Raw genomic sequence first — 20,615 nt, 5'->3', positions numbered from 1 at the left:
TCAGTCGACTCAAGTTTACAAAAACAAAAGCTTGAAAAAAATGTCAAAAGCATCGATAAAAGAGAGTACCGTAAACTGGGGGAACTTTGATCAGCGGGGTAACTTTGATCAACGTGAAATTTTTACACATAATCATTATTAACTAAGGATGAAGTTAAAATATCTGAAAACTGTTTACATTTGAAAGCTTATAAATTGAGTTTTAAATAAGCAAAGTTTGGTTTTTATTAGGAGATTTTTTATATTAGGTAAAATATAATTTTAAAATCTTGAAATATCTGGTTTTTTGAAGGCTCACAAACAAACATCTCTCCTGATCAAATATAAGCGTTTAGGAGCAAATGGATTGTTTAATGTGAAAGTTCAACTTTTTTCTTGGTTTAGGTTAAGTTTAAGTGTTATTTTATGGTCATTTGATGATAATTTCGGATATTGAAAAAAACCAGTCATTTCCATGAAAATGCCCGTATAGAAAAAATGGCTGAAAACCCTATCAAATGGATAAGTTTGAAGAAAAAAAGAACATGGGAACAGAACGAGGACTTAGGGAATTGCATGAAGGTAAAATTTTATTTGTTTTTGAGGCCAAAAAATATTGAGAAATGTTTAAATTTTTGCCCCTAAATGTATGCAGCAAAATTGCCCATCTTTCGAGTATATTTATTTTTGAAAGAAAACGTTGAAAAATTCAATTGAGTCCAAATAAAAAATTACTGTTATCGATGTTTTGAGCCATCTGTGCTTAATGGCATCAAAACAATAAATTTGAAAATGTTGAGATACGTAAAAACCATTGTTATCAAAGTTACCCCGAAACTCAAAATCCGGTTTTGTAACAAACATTTAATGATAACCACCAATGTCGTTTGAATTTACTGCAATCAATGATCATGTTTAATACTCCTCACCTCAGTAAGGGTTTTAATGCTTTTAGGTACATATTACGGAAAACTAACCCCTTCCAACATATTCAAAAATGAATGAAAAAAGTGATCAAAGTTCCCCCAGTTTACGGTATATGATAGCTAAGAAATATGTTAGCGATGCAGAGCAATCGCTAGCACAACTGGCCTTTGTTCTATTTAGGTAGTCATCAGGTCAGTTGAGCGGCAGACTGGATTTGGACCTCAATAGGGACTCTACACCTCCTCTCAACTGACCAGATTTGACATTACAGACAAGAACATCCAATTCGTCAAGAAAACCATCAATCCACCAAATTGTCCTGATCTCCGACCGATTGAACGATACTGGTTGATTGTGAAGAGGATCTTTAGGATGAAGGGGACAATTTCTCAAAGCATGGAAGAATTCCAGAAAAACTGGAAGGCAGCATCCAGGGAATGCACAAAAGCTATGTGCAGAACCTGATGAAAGGCATTTCACAAAAAGTGCGCTCGTTCTTTAGAACATTATTTGTTGACTTATGTTAACCATGATATTGTTTCTAATCATACTGATCTTCAATGCATCGAATAGGAAAAATCAAAATAATTAACTTATTTAATTTTTATTTACTGAAAGATGTTGCTAAAGAGTTTACGATACAGTCCTTACGCAAAATAAAACCCCAGTCTTAATTTTCAAAACAGCAACCACATGCAGGGGTGCCAGGTTAAAAATGCACATTTATATGATGCACATTTGAATGATTTCCTAATTCGTTTGGAATCTGAACAATTCAGGACATTTTAAAGACCAATTTTTAAAAATCAGGTAACTTCAAAAGTTTTTGAAGAATCAGGACGGTTTCTGGGAAATGAGGACACCTGGCACCTCTACCCCCCAAGTTGGTGCCTTCAGGTAAAAAAAAAGACTTTCTGAAGGTTTCAGAAAGTTAGGTTGAGCTGAAACTTTCAGCACGAGCTAGGAAAACCTAGGAAAAAAACATCAAAAATCGTTTTGGAAGCATAAATAAAAAAATTTTACAGCAATTTTTTTTAATTGATTTGAGAATGATAAAAAAGCCGGGAAATTTTCCAATCCAGGCAACCGTGCCGGACCGGACTTTTCTCAAATTTTATATTAAACTGAAAAAACTCGAATAAAACAGGGCAATATGGCAACCTTATGTTACGTACAGTAGAACCCCGCTTATAAACGGAGGCAGGACCAACGCTGATATTAATTGATACCTTGGATTACACCGTTCTCCGATTATCGTATTACACGGTTCTACGACTACTCCGGTTTCCCGAGCTTCTGCGTTTTCCGAAGCACCGTGTTCATACAAAACCCATGTATAGTTGTGTTTTATCATCGAGATTTATTTTAATGCCATTTGATCGACGTTTTTTAAAGAACTTAAAGCCTAAACTCGCCGAAGAACGTTGATAAAATAACATAACAAAATCCATGAACTAACCTAGTTTTGCGCAATGCAAAACCAGAGCCAAAGGATAGGGGTTTCAATGAATTTCGTGTAATGCTAGGTGATAATTTCCCCGACTTCCTCGGATAAGGTGGTTTGAAAACTTCAATCCAAATTTTAGTTTTTAGAGAAATATAGGTTAAGGATAAAAATACGGTAAAATCTTCTATTATTTATACTTTATATCGCGAAAGCATCGAACCCACGTTGAAACTAGTTTTGCTTATCAAACGAATAATAAGGCAGTTGCAGGCCAGTTAAAGATAGGTTAGTATGTAAAGAGCTTTTATTCACTAATTTTTAAGGTATATTTTTGTCAAACGCCTTCATTTATGCAATGAAATCAGCATTTCTGACTTTTTTAATTGATACAGTAGTTTCTGAGCTCCAAATGATCAGTGTCAGACAGCCAAGATCAGCCGAATTTGATACTGCTTTGTATATCTATGTCATGTGATACTGATTTTTGGTCAGCGACATAAGCTTACAATGTCATGACCATTTTGAATGAACAACATCATGACTTTTTTTCTTCTTACAGCCAATGACTAGGGGAAAACTGTACAAGACTCACCAGCGGGGTAAGATGGCCCATGACGTTCTGTCTCAAAAAACACTAACATATGGCTTCGAATGATGTTTTTCTTCATTTTTATTGTAGCAAACAAACAAGATCACAAAAACAACTTTAGTTCATAGAAACAGAAGGATTAATGGAATCAGCATAAAACCTGTTATTTTTCATGGTTAACATTTAACATGAGTTTTACGGTGAACTAGACTGAGCAATGTGGAATTACCGTTCTGGACCTTTTTGAGGTCCCAATCCAGACTGCCGCTAAACTGATTTGATTGCTTGCTAGACAGTGCAAAGATCAGTTGCGCAAGCGATTGTTCAACATAGTTGGTTGAGTTTAGCGCTCGTACACTGTCTGTATGGTGGGAGCGCAAAGATAACTTTTCTCAAGATGCCACAGGCAATTTGATGAAACTACAGCTTATCGTTTTTCCACTCGCATGCACTTTCGGAAAACTATAAATATTTGGTTGTATTTTACTAACTTCATACAAATTTAAATAGAATCAATTGTATCAAAGTTGGGGCAGAATTCCCACAAGACCACGTGATTTAGGCTCAAATTTTGAATTCTCCCAAATTACGATATCAGTGCATAGTCATAATAAATGTTGTCCTTGTTTGAGTTTAAAAGGTGAAACAATATTCGATTCGAAACAATTATCTGCCACCATGTTTTCCGCGATATCAGTCAAGAAATTGAATTTCGTTGCCTACCTGAGGGCGTTCTACCTATAAGGCTATTTCATAGTGTATTTTGAAAAGTGAAATTTTCGAAAATTTTAGCATAAGTAACTGATTTCTTTCAACTAGATTTGGCGTTCTATCGTGTGCATTGTTTTCTGGATGTTTAAGTTTTTTACAAAAATATAATCAATTTCGTGTTTTTATCATATTTTTTCAATTTTATAATACTTAAATCTGATCTCAGAATCGTCGTAAACTTTCAATTTCGTTCTTAGATGATTAGTTTAGCTGTAAATAGCGATTATGCTTAACTGGTGCGTCTTGTACAGTTTTCCCCTACCTACATGTTTCCAATTATTGCGCAACTTATAATGTAAAATTACTCCAAACACAGCCAGAAAATGAAATATTAAAATGACCGTTTGTGTGATGCGAGTGCGGTACCAAAATGTCATTCGATATTGACAAAAAAAAAATCATAGATAGAAGAGAAAAGGGTTAGCAGCAAGTTTGGAAATTTGGCACTAAGTTTTGTTAACTTTGAAAAAACAAAAAAAAATCAGTGAGCATACGAGATCTTTTCGGAAGTTCATGGTTCCTTGAACATTGAAACGATGATTTTTATGTATCTTGTAATATTGAACCAATTGAAAGGAATTAAAAAATTAATATTCGCTTTCAAGTTTCATTGGTTTTCAAAGGTTCTTTTTACAAAAAAAAAGGTTTGGAAACACCCGAACCATGACACAGATTCTGTTTTAAGCCATTCCTTGAAGAGTTCCGATACTCATTACAATTTGTTTCGCTCCACAGCTTCCTCTCGGTCAAGAAATGGCTGCTGCGCAAGAAGCATCAGATCGAGCTGGCCCGCAAGCGAGGCTGGAAGGGCTACTGGGTCTGTCTGAAAGGTACCACCTTGTTGTTCTACCCGTGCGATTCGCGCGAGGGCCGTTCCGTGGAGGCTGCCCCGAAGCATCTGATCATCGTGGACGGAGCGATCATGCAGCCAATTCCGGAACACCCGAAGCGGGATTACATCTTCTGCCTGAGCACGGCCTTCGGCGATGCGTACCTGTTCCAGGCGCCCTGCCAGGTCGAGCTCGAGAACTGGGTCAACAGTATACATAGTGCCTGTGCTGCAGCGTTTGCGAGACATCGTGGTAAGACTGGTACACTGCACCTGTTGCAAGAGGAGATTTTCCGTTTAGAAAAAGCAATAGAATCGGTAAGTTTGTTCACTGATCTAAATATGAATGATTAAAAATTACAATCGATCTTCTTCATTCTATAGGATCACAAATTGAAACACATGGCCGATCTTCAACAGAGCGTGGTTACAGATACGGATACGCGCCACCAGATTCAGCAGCAGATTCTACAGTGGGAAGAGAACCTTGAACGTTTGCACTGTGAGCAGTTCCGTTTGCGATGCTACATGGCTTCGTTGCAAAATGGAGAGCTTCCGAATCCAAAGGTAAACCAGATTTTTACGTTCAGATCACCAGCAGTTTCTAACTAGTCTGGTCCATTTGCAGTCTCTCCTTACGCACGTTTCGCGTCCCACGAAAAACACGCTGAACAAGCTGGGGGTCTTCACGGTGTCGTCGTTCCACGCGTTCATCTGTGCCCGGTCACCTTCGTTGTTGAACAATCTGCTGGCGGGTCGTGGTGCCACCAAAAGGCGCCCTCCAGTTCTTTCGCGCTCCAACAGCGGCTCCAGTCGTCGATCGATGCAGATGAACACCCACGATAGCTCTGAGAAGTCTTACAAAGTGGCCCTACCGGAGAACACTTTCGCAACCGTGTACCTTCGAGAGGGCATGTCGGTGGAAGAGTTCCTGGCCAGTGCCTGTCAGCGCAAGAATCTCAATCCGATGGAGCACTTTGTGCGGGTGAAGAAGCGCCGGGATATGGAAGATCACAACTACTTCGTTCCTCATCGAAATGATCTGATTGAAACATATGTACGTTACGTCCTAAATTCCAAAAATGGTCTTTTAAAATATCTTTCATTTCAATTCCAGCTACACACTCACGAAATGGTGGAATGCTGCGCCAAGATTTTATACCAGGTAGAACTACAACGAAGCACGCTGGAGCAGATGTGGGGCTTTTCGGTCGAAGCGGAACTGATCGAGAATGCCGATCGCCAGGATGAGCTCTGTTGCTACGTGAGCCGGGTCGAGGACAAGAGCCTGGCAATGCAAAACGGTAAAGGTTCATGTTTCTTATCCCAGAAGGATTTTAGTTTTGATATTTTTTTTCCTTTCTGTTCCAAAGCAGGCATCATCAAGGGCGACGAAATCATTGTGATAAACGGCGCAATAGTATCCGATTTGGACATGATGTACTTGGAAAGTGTACTCCAGGAGGAGCAAGCCTTATGTATGATGATGAGGTACGAAACTTTCTGTTTAATCACTATATCCTTTTAAATTTTAGTAAAAGAATGGATTATTGACAAATAACTTCTTGCTTTCCGTATTCTCACAGATCATCACGTACTGAACCGCCAGATCTTGTAGGGATTATGCGATCCACCGATGATATCATCGAGTCGCTGGTTTGTCCACCGCCGCCCTCGGACCCTCCGGTCATCAGCGAGGAAATGATTTCGGGACTGATCGTTCCGGCACCCGGTTGGCGTAAGTATCGTAAAGTTTACGACGTAAAGCGAACTACAAATTATTTGAACAATTTAAATAGATAACTACATTACTTCACGTTCTATAACCACTTTCATCCGAAAATCAGCAGTAATAACCTTTCCAATTAGAGTCTTGGCAACGGTCAGGTCCTAAAGCTATAATAGCACTCCATTTTAACACCCGAAACCGCACCGCAAGGTTTCAAACCAGGTGGTATCTTGCACCTGGGTGCTAAAGAGCGACCCAGAAGCTATTTTTTTGACTTGTAAAAGAGAGCCCACCGCGACCAGTAGTCGATCTATTATGGTAATTACCCCGCGTTACTGTATGCTATCAGACTCACCTGCACTATACATTGAAGTAACAGTTGATTGCTGATTGAGAATCTTTTCCCAATCGGGTATGATATCAAAGATATATGATATATTATGACTTATATGCAACCATATGTCTTGTGCCCCAACTTACGCTCTCTTCGATTGATGAAGGCAAACAAGTTGCGTAGAAGATGATGATCTGCAGTTTCTTTTTCGAACCTGCAGAACCTACAGTCTTCGTTCGAATAATTTTTATCCTTTTGAGATGCTGTTTTGTTGGACAATGTCCAGTCAAGAGACTTGTGTAAGTATTCAACTCGTGCTTACTTAAGTTCAACATGTTCTTGGAGAGTCGTGCGCTTGGTTCAATGAATCTTTTTGTCTGAGTTGCTCCCTCCGCTGTTTTCCAGATGAAAACAATGGTGGTACTTGCCCAGTTCTTGAGCTCCATAGTCAAGGCACTCCTCGATACTCCGTAGAAAGGTTCAGGTCCAACAGGCCCTGAGATCCTCCTCTAGCTAGCTGGTCTGCTTCTTCGATCCCTAGGATATCGCAGTGGCCTGGTACCCAGATTAAAAATACTCTGTTCCTTATAGACAGGTTTCTTAGTGCAACAATACGCTCCCATATTAGTTTGAAGTAACATGTGAACCTACTTAGTGTTCAGAGAGCGGCCTGACCTGAAAAATGCGATGCTCCGGGAGGGCTGAAGTGCCACTGGATACCTGATCCGCTGCATTCTCTGGTTATGTCATCACGGTTTTTCTGGTCCTTTTGTAGAGCGAAGAATTTTTTCAGTTAATTCCGCGCACCGACGAAATTAGTTGATTTGCCAAATAAAGTGAACAAATCCAGGCAAAATCCAGGCATTTTTCAATGAAATCCGGGCAACTGGGCCGGGCCGGATTGTTCCCAAATTTTGTTTTGAATATCCGGACAATCCCGGATAAAACCAACCAACCTGGCAACCTTAGGTTAAACCGTCTTAACTGTACATTTTCTCCTTTTAAAAGTGCTTGAATTTCATCCGGAAAACATTCTAATTGAACGCAACGAGCGACTGCGCTTTCTGCTTCAAATAATTCAGCTGTCGAGAGAAAAGATTCAAATTTTACTGCTGTTCTTAGGCGCAGAATCCTCCGAAACCGCATCAAATAGGCCATGTGCCGGATCAGCGTGTTGTAGTTTGAATATCGTTCTAAAACCATAAAATAAATTCCGTGTTTTTGGCAATTCCAACCGTCCCACCTTCGTCTTGCGCCTCTTTTTTTTCTCCCTTTGCGTCGTTACAATTTTCGAAGAAATCTTGCCATCTGGATTCTTCAAATTGTAGCCAAGTAGGTCCCTGCAACCACAATCGGTTATTTCCGATTTCTTCCGGTGGAATCCCACGAGAAATAAGATCTGCAGGGTTTTCGATACCTGAAATGTGCCTCCAATTGTATCCGTCGGTGGTATTCTGGATCTTGCTGACCCGGTTCCCTACGTATGTTGACCAAGTCGATGAACCACCTTGCAACCAACGCCAAACGCAGGTGGAATCCGTTCAAAAATACGCCTGCCCTTCAAACCTTATTGATCCGCCATTTAGCTCAAGCCTCGGAATTGATTGACCTTTCAGAGGTGCCACTCTAGATTTTGAAGAAACGAGACAAATTCGAACCTGGTCACGTCCATCACAGCTTTTGATATAGATGCATCCGCCATACGCCTCTTCCGATGCATCGAAGAAAACAATGCAGCTCCACACGAACTGCTTCTGATAAAATGATAAATGGTTTTCAAAGGATGAAATGTTGAACTGGAACATCTAGGAGTCGGATTTCGGCAACCAAGTTAAACCAAGAATTTTCACCGTTGAATTTGATTCTAAATCAATCGCTGAATTCCTGATTGCTACATTTTCCTCGGGCAGAGAAATTGGTAGTCCTGGAACACAACTTCGCTGTGACGCTGAATTTGATGCTTGTGGCCGATTCCCTGTATGGAATCTTTTTCCTGGATAGTGCCATCCGCTGACATAACCGCTCAGTTATGAAATTACTTTCGGAACTGGAATCGAGCAACGCTCGAGGGGGACACCGAATACCCTTATCGTTTTCCAATTGCACAACAGCTGTTGACAATAGCACGTGAGAAGTGTTGGAGATGATTGCCTTGGAAGTTTATCAAGTTGTGGCCGCCATGTTTCCCACCTTGGATTTCGATTCCGTGGTGGCCGGCAGAAGTTCTCTGGTGTGTGAAGAATGAGCTGTAGGACCGCCACCTCTTTCGTTGATTGCCACTCGATCCCCTCTTTCTGACTGGAAACAAATCATGCAATGATGGGGACCCTGGCAATGTCGACAAGAAAATTTGGACTGGCAATCCCTAGCCAGGTGACCCGAGCTAAAATAGTTCCGACAAAGACTGTGCGTCTTCAGTATGGCATTGGCATCCCGTTCTATCACCGTTTATTTTTGGAATTTTGGACACAAATGCAATAAGTGTCGCTCCTTGCAAGCTTGTAGCTTGTTGAATATTTTTAGAGTCAGATGGTTTGGGAGGAAGTGATTCTTAAACCCTAATTCACCGGTGGAGGAATTCCGTAAGTTCCTGCAAGGTGTCCTGTTCGGAAACTGATGAACTCTCTTCCCACGCTCGATGTGTTACAGGATCTAATCTCGAAACCAAGAAGTTAACTAGCAGTAGATCCTTATAATCGGAGGATTAAACACCGCGGTCCAAAGTGTTCACGATACGTTCAAAACCTTCAATCAAAACATGCAATTCGCCGACCGATTCCTTTGTGAGAGTGCGCAGTTTGCTAAGCGATTGGATTTGACGCCTTTTCAACTGCTTGCTATTGCTGAAGCGTTTCAAGAGCATCTTCCTAGCCACCTGATAATTGGCTATTGTAATTTTTAGTAGGTCGATCATAGCCTTCGGCTCCCCTAGTAAACAACATTTTAAGTATTGAAACTTCTCCACATCCGGTGTAACGACTCTCCTTTTACCCTCCTATACCGAAATTACCAAGCATTTTTCTTTGACATCTTAACTTCTATTTATTACTTCTTAATCTAACAATAAATACATAACGAGTTTGACAATGATCGTAGCAAGCTAAGAGGATAATGATTAGACACTTCTAAGCTGAGTACAGATTCAGGCTGATAAATTACATGCGTTAATCATATCTCGCGCGCGTAAGCAAAGCATTTCTTTTAAATATTATTTCTGGAATTCAGTTTCCTTTATCGGTAGGCAATACATGCACTTTGCCACCTGGATTCGTAAACTTAGCGAAGACACCCAGCCTTCTGTTGATGGACACCAAATGTTGTGATATGATGCTGTCAGATGTTGCTACCTTCCTTTTTGATGAATCGGTCCTTGATCACACACATTGATGCTCGACTGTTTCGATCAACAATCGTTCCGCAGAATCCCGAATGTCTCACTCATACTCGTTAAAACTGTTTCACTTTGCATACCTGCTAACTCAGGAGCGTAAACATCCGAAGTGCGACGAGGAGTGATGATGTTATTCCGGTCTTTACAACTTGACTAAGTGTGTAGCCGCTGTTATGGTTTTGTTGTTGTCCAACTCAGGATTACACATGCATTTTAGGCTGAGTTTGTGGACAACACACGCATTGGCACTCGTTCACTTCGTTGAACACTAATGTATCAAACACCTTTCGTCTTCGCACACACACCACGTAAAGCTGAGAGTTCATGCGCACTCTGATGGTTCTCAATTTGGTAGGTGGTTGAGTGTGGGCTGAATTTGAAGCCGTCAACAAAAGGGCTCTGCGTGTAAAAACATCGCATTAGTCATTAGCTGATTTTTACAACATTGAGCATTTACCTCTAATTTAGAGAACCCTTTCTCAAAGATTGATCCGATTCACTCCTCGAACTGATCGGTTTCCTCGATCGATTGGCTTGACGGCCTTGGGCTGCACATAAACGTTTCGAGGTTAGGAAAATGACTTTGCCAAATTTTGTGTGCCTTACCTATGTGATTTAGCAAGCTCGGATTTTCCGATCAGCTTGGTGTTTGAAGATCAGTGTTTCTTCCTAGGAAGATTATTTAAAGGTTACACATTTGACTTAATTATGCTTCTACGAGTTTTACCTCTCTTCAGCTCCTTTTCCTTCTCGTGGAAGTATTTCACGTGCTGCCACGGTCAAGTTGGTTTCTTGGCGTAGTTCCTGTACCTTTCAGTGCCTGAAATCGCAACTCCTTTTAGTCTCCCGATCCTTGTCCTGAATTTGTGTCTATTTACCTTTGGTTTCATCAACCTTCCATGCGATTTGCTGCGGGAACTCGCGATTTACACACTTTGTACGTTCAGCTTCGAAGTAATCTGTCTTCCTTTAGCGGAAGCTACGTGTCAGATTTATTACGCTGCTCTGGCAGTGCTGCCTGCTGATCAGCTAAGACTGTTATACGCTATTTCAAGCCCGCTTCACCCCGTACGATACAGGAGTGATTCAATTTTCACTTCTCAAAGGTGATTAATTTATGTAAATTGGTTTCCATTTATGATAATATTTGTGGATCTAAATAGTCCTTAACGGCTGCACATTTTACACGTAATACAACCACATTTTACTTCGAAGAAAAATTTTCGTGGATGGAAAAACATCCACGAAAATTTTGATAATGCTATAGAGCTACTGGTTGGCTTATACTTAATGCTCATTCGACAAATTTATCCAATTTGGAATCCGAATGCTAGCTGTATAGTTTTTTGCAAGGCAAGACTTAATTGCTACTGCATAAGATTATTGCTTGCTCTCACTATGTGTAGTGACAAAAGTGCAAGTCCAATTATGATTCCATGCTGCGCAGTATGGGTACAATTGACTAACGACTAAGCCTATTTTCTTATTATGCTTGTTTCATATGTTGTAGATCTAATGTTTTAATCTCTTCGAGCATTTTACAACATGTAACGTGGAATTTTGACTCTCAACAGTGTCTGATATATTGTATTTTTAACTTTTCTCTTACGATCTTATCAAGGAGCTGTATTTATGTTATTAGGTTAGATAGAAGTTTGATTTGTATGGTCTAATTGGCTAATGTTGAAGAGATAAGTTATGCTGCGACCTTCGACTGACGAGAAATGTCTCTAGTCAAATCGTGTTGCATGTTTTTGCGCTTTGCTTTTGGTTGGCAGGTTTTATGCTGTTTTCATAGCTGGAAAAATGTTGGTATTCAGTCAGATTTGATGTCTTTGGCGTGAAAAGTTCCCATTTTGGAGCTTTTGATGTCCTCTAGAAGATAGTTGTTGCAGCCTTGCTTCTGACGAATGATGCTGGGAATGAATTTAGGTCCTAGTTTTTTAGTTCGATGGTCTGCTGCCGAGGATTGCTCGAACGAACGTCGCCAAACCACGTCTCCTACCTCCAGTTCTCGGTTTCGTGCCCTCAAATCGTATCTTTGTTTGCTCTCTTCGTGTGCCTTCTTAATTCGCGCTAGTACAAAGTGCTGGATGTTCTCAATTACTTTCATCCTGGTCACGTGTGCCTCTTCTGTGTCCTCTTGAGCGTTCATGGTTGCAATTGGGTAACCTTCGGTAAATAATATATGATCCCGCCCGAAGTTGCAAAAGTGAGGGCTGCACCCTAGCGTTTCTTGCTTGGTGGTGTTGATCGCACAAACGATTTGCTGAATATGCAGATCCCAGTCTCGTTGGTCGATATCTAGTAGTGATCTTATACACGTGACAAGCGTGCGGTTCGTTCTCTCCGCGGCGTTACACATGGGTGTGTAGAATGCAGTTCTCATATGGATCACTTTATATCGCTTGAGGAAAGCTTGGAAGACGTGCGATAAGAACTGCGATCCGGAATCTGATACGATGATTCTTGGTGTTGAAAAACGCAGAAAAACGTATCCTTCCAAGAACGCCACCATCTGTTGAGCGTTGGCTGTGCGAAAAGGTTCCACGATGATGAATTTGGTGATCCAATCAACAACGACCAGGAGTACCGTAAATCCTTTTCTGGATCGTGTCATTGGGCCTATCCAGTCCACTGAAATTAATTCCCACGGTAGCTTGGCTGGTTTTGGGTTTCCTAATGTGGGTGTTAATGTTGTGTTTGGAGCTTTTGAAGCTTTGCAAACTTCACAAGCACGAACGTGTCGTTTGATGTCTATGGACATGTTTGGCCAGTAGTATTCCCTCTGGATCCTATACAAAGTTCTATCATACCCCAAGTGAGCTGCCGTGGGTATGTCATGAAATCGACGTATGATTTCCTCTCTTTGTGAACTCGGAATGACTTTTTTCCAGCGATGTGCTCTTCCTCCCGTTTCGTCTAAGATAGAGCAATTTTTGTACAGGTTTTCTCCGATGACTCTGAAGTCTGGAAATTTGTCTCCTTCTGTTTCTACCTTCTTCTTCAGCTCTATGTACCACGGATCAGAAATGATTTTAGTTGTGGACAATGAACTAGCAATTTCCACTCTGCTTAAACAATCTGGAACAATATTTGAACTCCCTTTTCTGTAACGAATATCAAACGAGTACGCATTTAATCTAAGTATCCACCTAGCCAATAGTGGAGTCGGGTTCTTCATCGTCTTAAGGTACAACAAGCTCGAATGATCACAGTAGACTGTGAAGTGTGTACCCTCTAGATATCCACGAAATTTCTCGATTGCCCTTATTACCGCGAGGCATTCTCTCTGGGTTACCGAGTACTTTCGTTCAGCCGGCGATAACTTCTGTGAGAAGTATGAAATTACGCATTCCCCTTCTGCTGCCTCTTGTGTTAAGACAGCTCCGATTGCCACGTCGCTGGCATCACATGCAACGGCGAATGGTTTGTCATAGTTAGGAGTGGCTAATATCGGTGCTGATGTTAGCTGACCTTTGAGAGTTTGGAAGGCTCGCTCGCATTCTTCTGACCATTTAAATTTAACTTTAGCTCGTGTGAGCTCAGTAAGGGGTGATGCTGTCTTGGAGAAGTCCTGGATAAAGCGTCTGTACCAACCACACATGCCTATGAAGCGTTGGATTTCCTTTTTGGATGTCGGAGTTGGGAATTTACTTATGGCTTCCACTTTAGTTTCATCCACGTGCCATCCCTTTTCGTCCAGCACATATCCCAGATAATTCAAACTTTTGCGACAAAATATCGACTTCTCTGCATTTATTGTCAACCCTGCCTTATCAAGACGTGTTGCAATTTCTTCAAGTAGTATCAGGTGCTCTTCAAATTTCTCCGTGGCTAGAATCAAGTCGTCCAAGTATACAAAAACTTTCGGTTCTAGGTCTATGAATATATAGTTCATGACTCTGGATAGCGCTTGACTGGCAGTAGAGAGGCCGAAGGGAACAACACAGAATTGAAAGTGGCCGCGTTGAGGAATCGTGAAGGCCGTTTTCTGCTTGGATGAGGGGTCAAGAGGAATCTGCCAAAATGCCGACTCTAAGTCAATTGAAGATAGGTAGTTTGAACCACTCAGGTTATTCATGATGGTTGCAATGTGAGGAATGGGGTATGCCTCTTGTACTATGATTGAATTTAATTTCCGTGCGTCTAGGCAGAGTCTCATTGAACCGTCTTTCTTTTTCACTGCGACTGTAGCGTTGTTCCACGGGCAGCACATCGCTTCCTCTATTACTCCCAAGCGCAACATCCGGTCGACCTCTTTGTTGAGATCTTCCAAGATAAACTTCGCCATGGGGTAATATTTTTGCTTAAATGGTGAAGATGTCCCTGTGTCAATACGGTGAAAGTACATATTTGTCCGCCCTAAATGTCCTTTATTTTGCGATGTGGGGAACTTTGATACGACTGTTTGTAGCTGTTCTTTTTGCATGTTCGTAAGAGAGTTGATGACTGTTGAATTGTCTATTGTTGTTGTGAGGCCACAAACAACCGCTTTAATCCCAAAGGTATTCCAAAAATCAATGCCGAGAATTAAAGACGTTGGCATTGATTTCACAAACAACACCGGAAGTGTGTGGGATCGTTGGTTGTATGCCATTGGAACATGAGCGAAAAACGAAATTTGATGCGCAGAGTTGTCTACCGTACGTATCTCTCCTTTTACTAAATATTTTTTAAGCATGTAGCTATCGGCAATTTTTGTTAAGTCTCCTCCGATAAGAGTGCACGTAGCTCCACTGTCAAGCAAACCTCGAAATTCTTCTCCCATAATAGATATGTGAGCATATGGCCTGTTGTCATTATCAATTGGATCTACGATTGATGATTCTACTTTCCGGAAAAAGGGTAGATTTAAGATGTTGGGAGTTTCTCTAGAGCTGGAAGAACACTCCTCCCTTACTGAGAGTTCTCCCTGTTGCCGTTTCCCGCATAAAGTAGAAGGGATTCTGGTGTAAGTTGCCTCCACCTTGCTAAGCAACTTTGGCAGCTTCTTGTTGTGCATCCCTTCTTCCCACACGTGAAACAAAATAGAAACGTTTTCTCGTTTGGGCACATCAGATAAGTATGGCCCGGATTCTCGCATTGCCAGCATGTTATTTGGTAAGTTTTATTTTGCAGTACAGCCTCTGGTGTTCTTGATGTTCGAAATGCTGTTTTAGAATTTAAGTTGAAAGCGTTGACATCTTCCATCACCGTGTGAACCGACTCATCTAGTCCTGTTTCCTCTTGTTGCGAAAATGATGCTTCTTGATAACCTTCCATGCCTATGGTATTCCTCGGTTCCATGTTTTCTGTAGAGAGCATATTGATCTGTTGTCGCCCAAGGTTCGGTCGATAAGTTTGTTGTTGTTGGTAGAAATTCGAAGGTCCTGCTAGTCGGCTGTTAGGCATACTAGATGGCTTAACCCAAGGTGTTCTTTGCGTAGTAGTGTGTCGGTTTTTCAAAGCGTATGAGCGAGACACTTCGAAGTCCTTGCACACTTTGACTAGTTCGTCAACTGTCGCTACTTGAGAAGCCGCAGCGATTGGTACAAAATCTATATTAAGATGAGATTTCAAAATAAATAATTTTTCCGATTCCCGCATTGGAGGTTCAATAATCTCAAAAATAGATAGCAAGTCCCTTGAAAACGATGTGAACGGTTCATTTGCTCCTTGGAATCGTAGATAGAGGTCTTGCTTGAGTATTTCGGAGTAGTTCGGTGGAAGAAATTCATTTTTTATATTCGTTTTAAAGTCATCCCAATTGCGTAGTGTTTCGTAAACTCTCGAGTACCACTGCTGAGCTGCGCCTTTGAGAAGATGTTTGACAGATCGCATCAGCGTTTGGTCGTCGACTCCTTCCGTCCATGCATAAACCTTTACCTCATTTAGAAATTCTCCTAATTTCCTTATGTCGTTTTCTCCTCCGTATTCCATCTTCCATTTGTAAACGGGTTGCGAAAACCTTTGAAAGTATTGGCTATCTACTGTTCTGTCCTGGGGTGTCGCAAAAGTTTCATGATGACGCTGTGGTAGATCCCTGGATGTTCCACCTTCCTGCGGTGATATTGAAATATTTGGACGCATTGACATTAACTGCTCAAGGTTTTGCCTCCTTTGTCTCTCCTCCGCTAGGCTTCGTAATAATCGTTCATTCTGCTCTTGCAACTGTGTAAACTGTAGCATTTGTTGTTGCTGCTGTTTCTGTAGGGTTTCAAACTGATGTTGCCATTCTCTGTTTGGTTGCTGTAGTTGACTTGAAGAATTTTGAGGAACGGCTGGGAACTCCCACTGTTGCTGTCGTAAGCTCATGTCCTGGCTTTGTCTTTGCTGATCTGGCTGAAACAATTCCTTTGATTGTTGATTTTGTTGTTGTGCTAATTGGTGTCTTGTTTGCTGCTGATCTTGGTGATGCTGTTGTTCACGCTGTTGTTGGAGTTGATGATGTTCTTTCTGTTGCTGCTGATACACCTCGTTGTGTTGTTGGCCTATGAAGACATGATGTTGCACCACCTCCTTAATACTCGATTGAAGGTTCGAGTGCTTAAGTCTGTCCAGGATGTCCTTTTCGGATGGCAGAATATCGGTGTCACCACTGGTTGCATGTTGTTTGAAGAATTCTTTGATTTTTGCTAGTGAGGTTTCAACTTTTGCTATTGTTTTATTTGCGTTCCCCGTGATGAGGCTGTCTTGAATCAAAGATAACCGAAATCGGTAATGCAAAAGTCTTGAATGGTATTTGTTTAATAATTCAGTCGATTCTTGACGAATTGCAACGTCCACCAAGTTGATTATCGGTGAGATTCTTGCCTGGCACTGATATATGTTATCCACGTCTGACGTGACATGGCTGGATGATGTGGGGAACTTTGCTGTTTTTCTTTCGTTCTCCAAAACTGTTTCCAAGTTCGCTATCCTAGTGGCTTTATCCTGAGATTTATCCTTAATTCCTCGCAACGCAAGTTCGAAAACAAGCTCCTCGTCCTCCAGATGTTTGATATCCATGGACATTTTGTCCATAATGCAGAAGGTTCCAATATTCACTTTGAGAGCAACCGAAACTTCTAAATTTTTTCATTCGCAGGATTTTCCGTTGGGCGCCAATGTAACGACTCTCCTTTTACCCTCCTATACCGAAATTACCAAGCATTTTTCTTTGACATCTTAACTTCTATTTATTACTTCTTAATCTAACAATAAATACATAACGAGTTTGACAATGATCGTAGCAAGCTAAGAGGATAATGATTAGACACTTCTAAGCTGAGTACAGATTCAGGCTGATAAATTACATGCGTTAATCATATCTCGCGCGCGTAAGCAAAGCATTTCTTTTAAATATTATTTCTGGAATTCAGTTTCCTTTATCGGTAGGCAATACATGCACTTTGCCACCTGGATTCGTAAACTTAGCGAAGACACCCAGCCTTCTGTTGATGGACACCAAATGTTGTGATATGATGCTGTCAGATGTTGCTACCTTCCTTTTTGATGAATCGGTCCTTGATCACACACATTGATGCTCGACTGTTTCGATCAACAATCGTTCCGCAGAATCCCGAATGTCTCACTCATACTCGTTAAAACTGTTTCACTTTGCATACCTGCTAACTCAGGAGCGTAAACATCCGAAGTGCGACGAGGAGTGATGATGTTATTCCGTTCTTTACAACTTGACTAAGTGTGTAGCCGCTGTTATGGTTTTGTTGTTGTCCAACTCAGGATTACACATGCATTTTAGGCTGAGTTTGTGGACAACACACGCATTGGCACTCGTTCACTTCGTTGAATACTAATGTATCAAACACCTTTCGTCTTCGCACACACACCACGTAAAGCTGAGAGTTCATGCGCACTCTGATGGTTCTCAATTTGGTAGGTGGTTGAGTGTGGGCTGAATTTGAAGCCGTCAACAAAAGGGCTCTGCGTGTAAAAACATCGCATTAGTCATTAGCTGATTTTTACAACATTGAGCATTTACCTCTAATTTAGAGAACCCTTTCTCAAAGATTGATCCGATTCACTCCTCGAACTGATCGGTTTCCTCGATCGATTGGCTTGACGGCCTTGGGCTGCACATAAACGTTTCGAGGTTAGGAAAATGACTTTGCCAAATTTTGTGTGCCTTACCTATGTGATTTAGCAAGCTCGGATTTTCTGATCAGCTTGGTGTTTGAAGATCAGTGTTTCTTCCTAGGAAGATTATTTAAAGGTTACACATTTGACTTAATTATGCTTCTACGAGTTTTACCTCTCTTCAGCTCCTTTTCCTTCTCGTGGAAGTATTTCACGTGCTGCCACGGTCAAGTTGGTTTCTTGGCGTAGTTCCTGTACCTTTCAGTGCCTGAAATCGCAACTCCTTTTAGTCTCCCGATCCTTGTCCTGAATTTGTGTCTATTTACCTTTGGTTTCATCAACCTTCCATGCGATTTGCTGCGGGAACTCGCGATTTACACACTTTGTACGTTCAGCTTCGAAGTAATCTGTCTTCCTTTAGCGGAAGCTACGTGTCAGATTTATTACGCTGCTCTGGCAGTGCTGCCTGCTGATCAGCTAAGACTGTTATACGCTATTTCAAGCCCGCTTCACCCCGTACGATACAGGAGTGATTCAATTTTCACTTCTCAAAGGTGATTAATTTATGTAAATTGGTTTCCATTTATGATAATATTTGTGGATCTAAATAGTCCTTAACGGCTGCACATTTTACACGTAATACCGGAAGATCCTGTTTCCAGTGGATGAGTGAAGTGTAGAGGTCCCGGAAGCTAATGAGTCATCGATGTTTCCGTCGAAGCTCTGATGTTTAATTTTCGGCAAGCAGACGTGATCCAAACCATCTGAGAAATCTGCAATGCGACTCAAGTTGTCAAGAACCTTAGACTCATTCGAAGCCTTGACCCTGTCCAGCAAGAAGGATTTCGCAAAATAATAGCGATTGCTCCGTCACCAACAAAGTCGTCGTGGGATTTGATCTCGACCAGTACCTCACATATTTTTTTTCCAAAGTACATCGATAGCTGACAACCTAACTTCCACCATAGTATTATCTGTAAACCATCTACAAACTTCCAGATGTTATTGAAGGAAGTTTTGATTTCCCTCAACCGGACCGTCCAGTACCTCAGCGTCGGAAGGGCTCCTTGATGGTTTTCTTCGCAAGCATGTGGATGACGTCACAGCCCACAGGCAACCGTGAAGAGCGGGGGAAAGTGGTGGTGTAGTTGCTGATTGTAAATCCAAGTTCGTCTGGTCATATTCTGTCCTAAGTATATTGACCCAGAGATAAATTATAAGCGCCAACCAATGAATTGTATGAGGGGCCAAACTTCAGGATTCCAATGGGGACCAAAACCAGGGTTGAATTCGCGAACTTTAGTCAGTTTGTTCTAACGAAAAGTTGTGCTCATGGAATTGAGTCGCTACTAATTCGAAGAGGATGATTTATTTAAAAAGTATATTTCCGCTGTCCACTTCGGCAGAACATATACAAGGAGCTTTATTCTACTAACTCACCTAAGAAAACTATAACTGCGCCACCCCTTTGCTGCGATGATGCCGATTCCAGCAGGGTGGCCCAAGGAATTGCACGTATCGAATGACTCCAGTCGAGCAGTCAAACAGTGCGAGAACCAATTTCTCCTCTGTACCAGTTGATGTTGTAGTGTGGACCAGTATACCAGGGCACGATTTCCATCAATTGCGGAACTGTTTGAGGTAATCTTCACTTCCAGAATAGCCAACCGGATGAGGCTTAACACGATGACCAGAATCCAGATACCCGCACCAGTTGCGGACGGATGGCGAGTCGATCTTTTCAATTAATCCGAATATCCAATTCACACTTGCAGCATGCACCAGGTTGAGTGTGGCCAATGGATATCCAGGCTCGCACCAGTTGCGAAAGCACCGAACGCGTCGTCTATTCCTCCCATATGTGGCTCAAGAATTTCGGATGTGTTCAGAATTCTAGGGCTTCCGAGCGGAATGTTGATCTCCAGCGATATAGTTTTTGTAAGAAACATCAAACTGTGGGTGTTAGAATTTTGAAGTTCAATGGCTTCAGCCGTGAATACAATTAAATGATGCTAAATACCGCACGCTTTTCCATCAACAATGGCAGATAACCCAGTTTGGAAAATTCCAGCCTTCTCAGCCAGCGGCTAAAAGCTCATATCGAACAGAACGTGGTTATGGAGTGTTTAATTTCACTTTCAATAATAACTTCCTTTATTGGTTTTTTTTTGCAATGCAAAAATGTCATCATCTCCCGTTTTATCCTTCTCAGGGCGCTCTTGTATCGCCGGCAAGGAAGTGTACTCACCAGAAGTGGAGAGTTCCCCGGCACCGTCAGCCAACGATCCGCACATGGATCGCTCGAAGCAGTCATCCCGCAGCAACAGTTTCGAGATCGAGAATCTGCTCAAATCGGCCGAACAGGTCACCGGATTCTGTCGGTCTCCACAGGAAACTCGCAAATCCAGCCCCACGGGATCGGTCGCTTCATCGGTCTCGAACGCCATGCTTACTCCCTCGCGGCAGCTATCCGATGCCGAAAAGCTTCGCAAGGTGATCCTGGAACTCGTTGACACCGAGAAAACCTACGTTAAGGTGAGTTTGTTTAAATGTTGGAA

The 20,615-nt window shown here is 41.6% G+C and overlaps 1 protein-coding gene across 10 annotated transcripts in view; it reads left to right on the top strand.

Annotated features, from left to right (window-relative positions):
* The window catches only part of LOC129750787 (protein still life, isoform SIF type 1-like), a 597,153-nt gene that overhangs the window by 538,771 nt on the left and 37,767 nt on the right, over window positions 1–20,615 (top strand). For 8 of the 10 annotated variants that reach the window (XM_055745852.1, XM_055745850.1, XM_055745853.1 and 5 more), the window contains 7 exons: window positions 4,449–4,860; window positions 4,927–5,109; window positions 5,171–5,599; window positions 5,660–5,846; window positions 5,916–6,033; window positions 6,129–6,280; window positions 20,270–20,592. In XM_055745852.1, the coding sequence (XP_055601827.1) occupies window positions 4,449–4,860; window positions 4,927–5,109; window positions 5,171–5,599; window positions 5,660–5,846; window positions 5,916–6,033; window positions 6,129–6,280; window positions 20,270–20,592 (1,804 nt within the window). The remainder of the gene's footprint in view (window positions 1–4,448; window positions 4,861–4,926; window positions 5,110–5,170; window positions 5,600–5,659; window positions 5,847–5,915; window positions 6,034–6,128; window positions 6,281–20,269; window positions 20,593–20,615) is intronic. The other 2 variants (XM_055745854.1, XM_055745849.1) reach the window with 1 other exon arrangement.

The sequence above is a fragment of the Uranotaenia lowii genome, chromosome 3, assembly GCF_029784155.1.
Source record: "Uranotaenia lowii strain MFRU-FL chromosome 3, ASM2978415v1, whole genome shotgun sequence".
In the NCBI taxonomy this organism is placed as follows: Eukaryota; Metazoa; Arthropoda; class Insecta; order Diptera; family Culicidae; genus Uranotaenia; species Uranotaenia lowii.
This window is presented reverse-complemented; position numbering and strand designations above follow the sequence as displayed.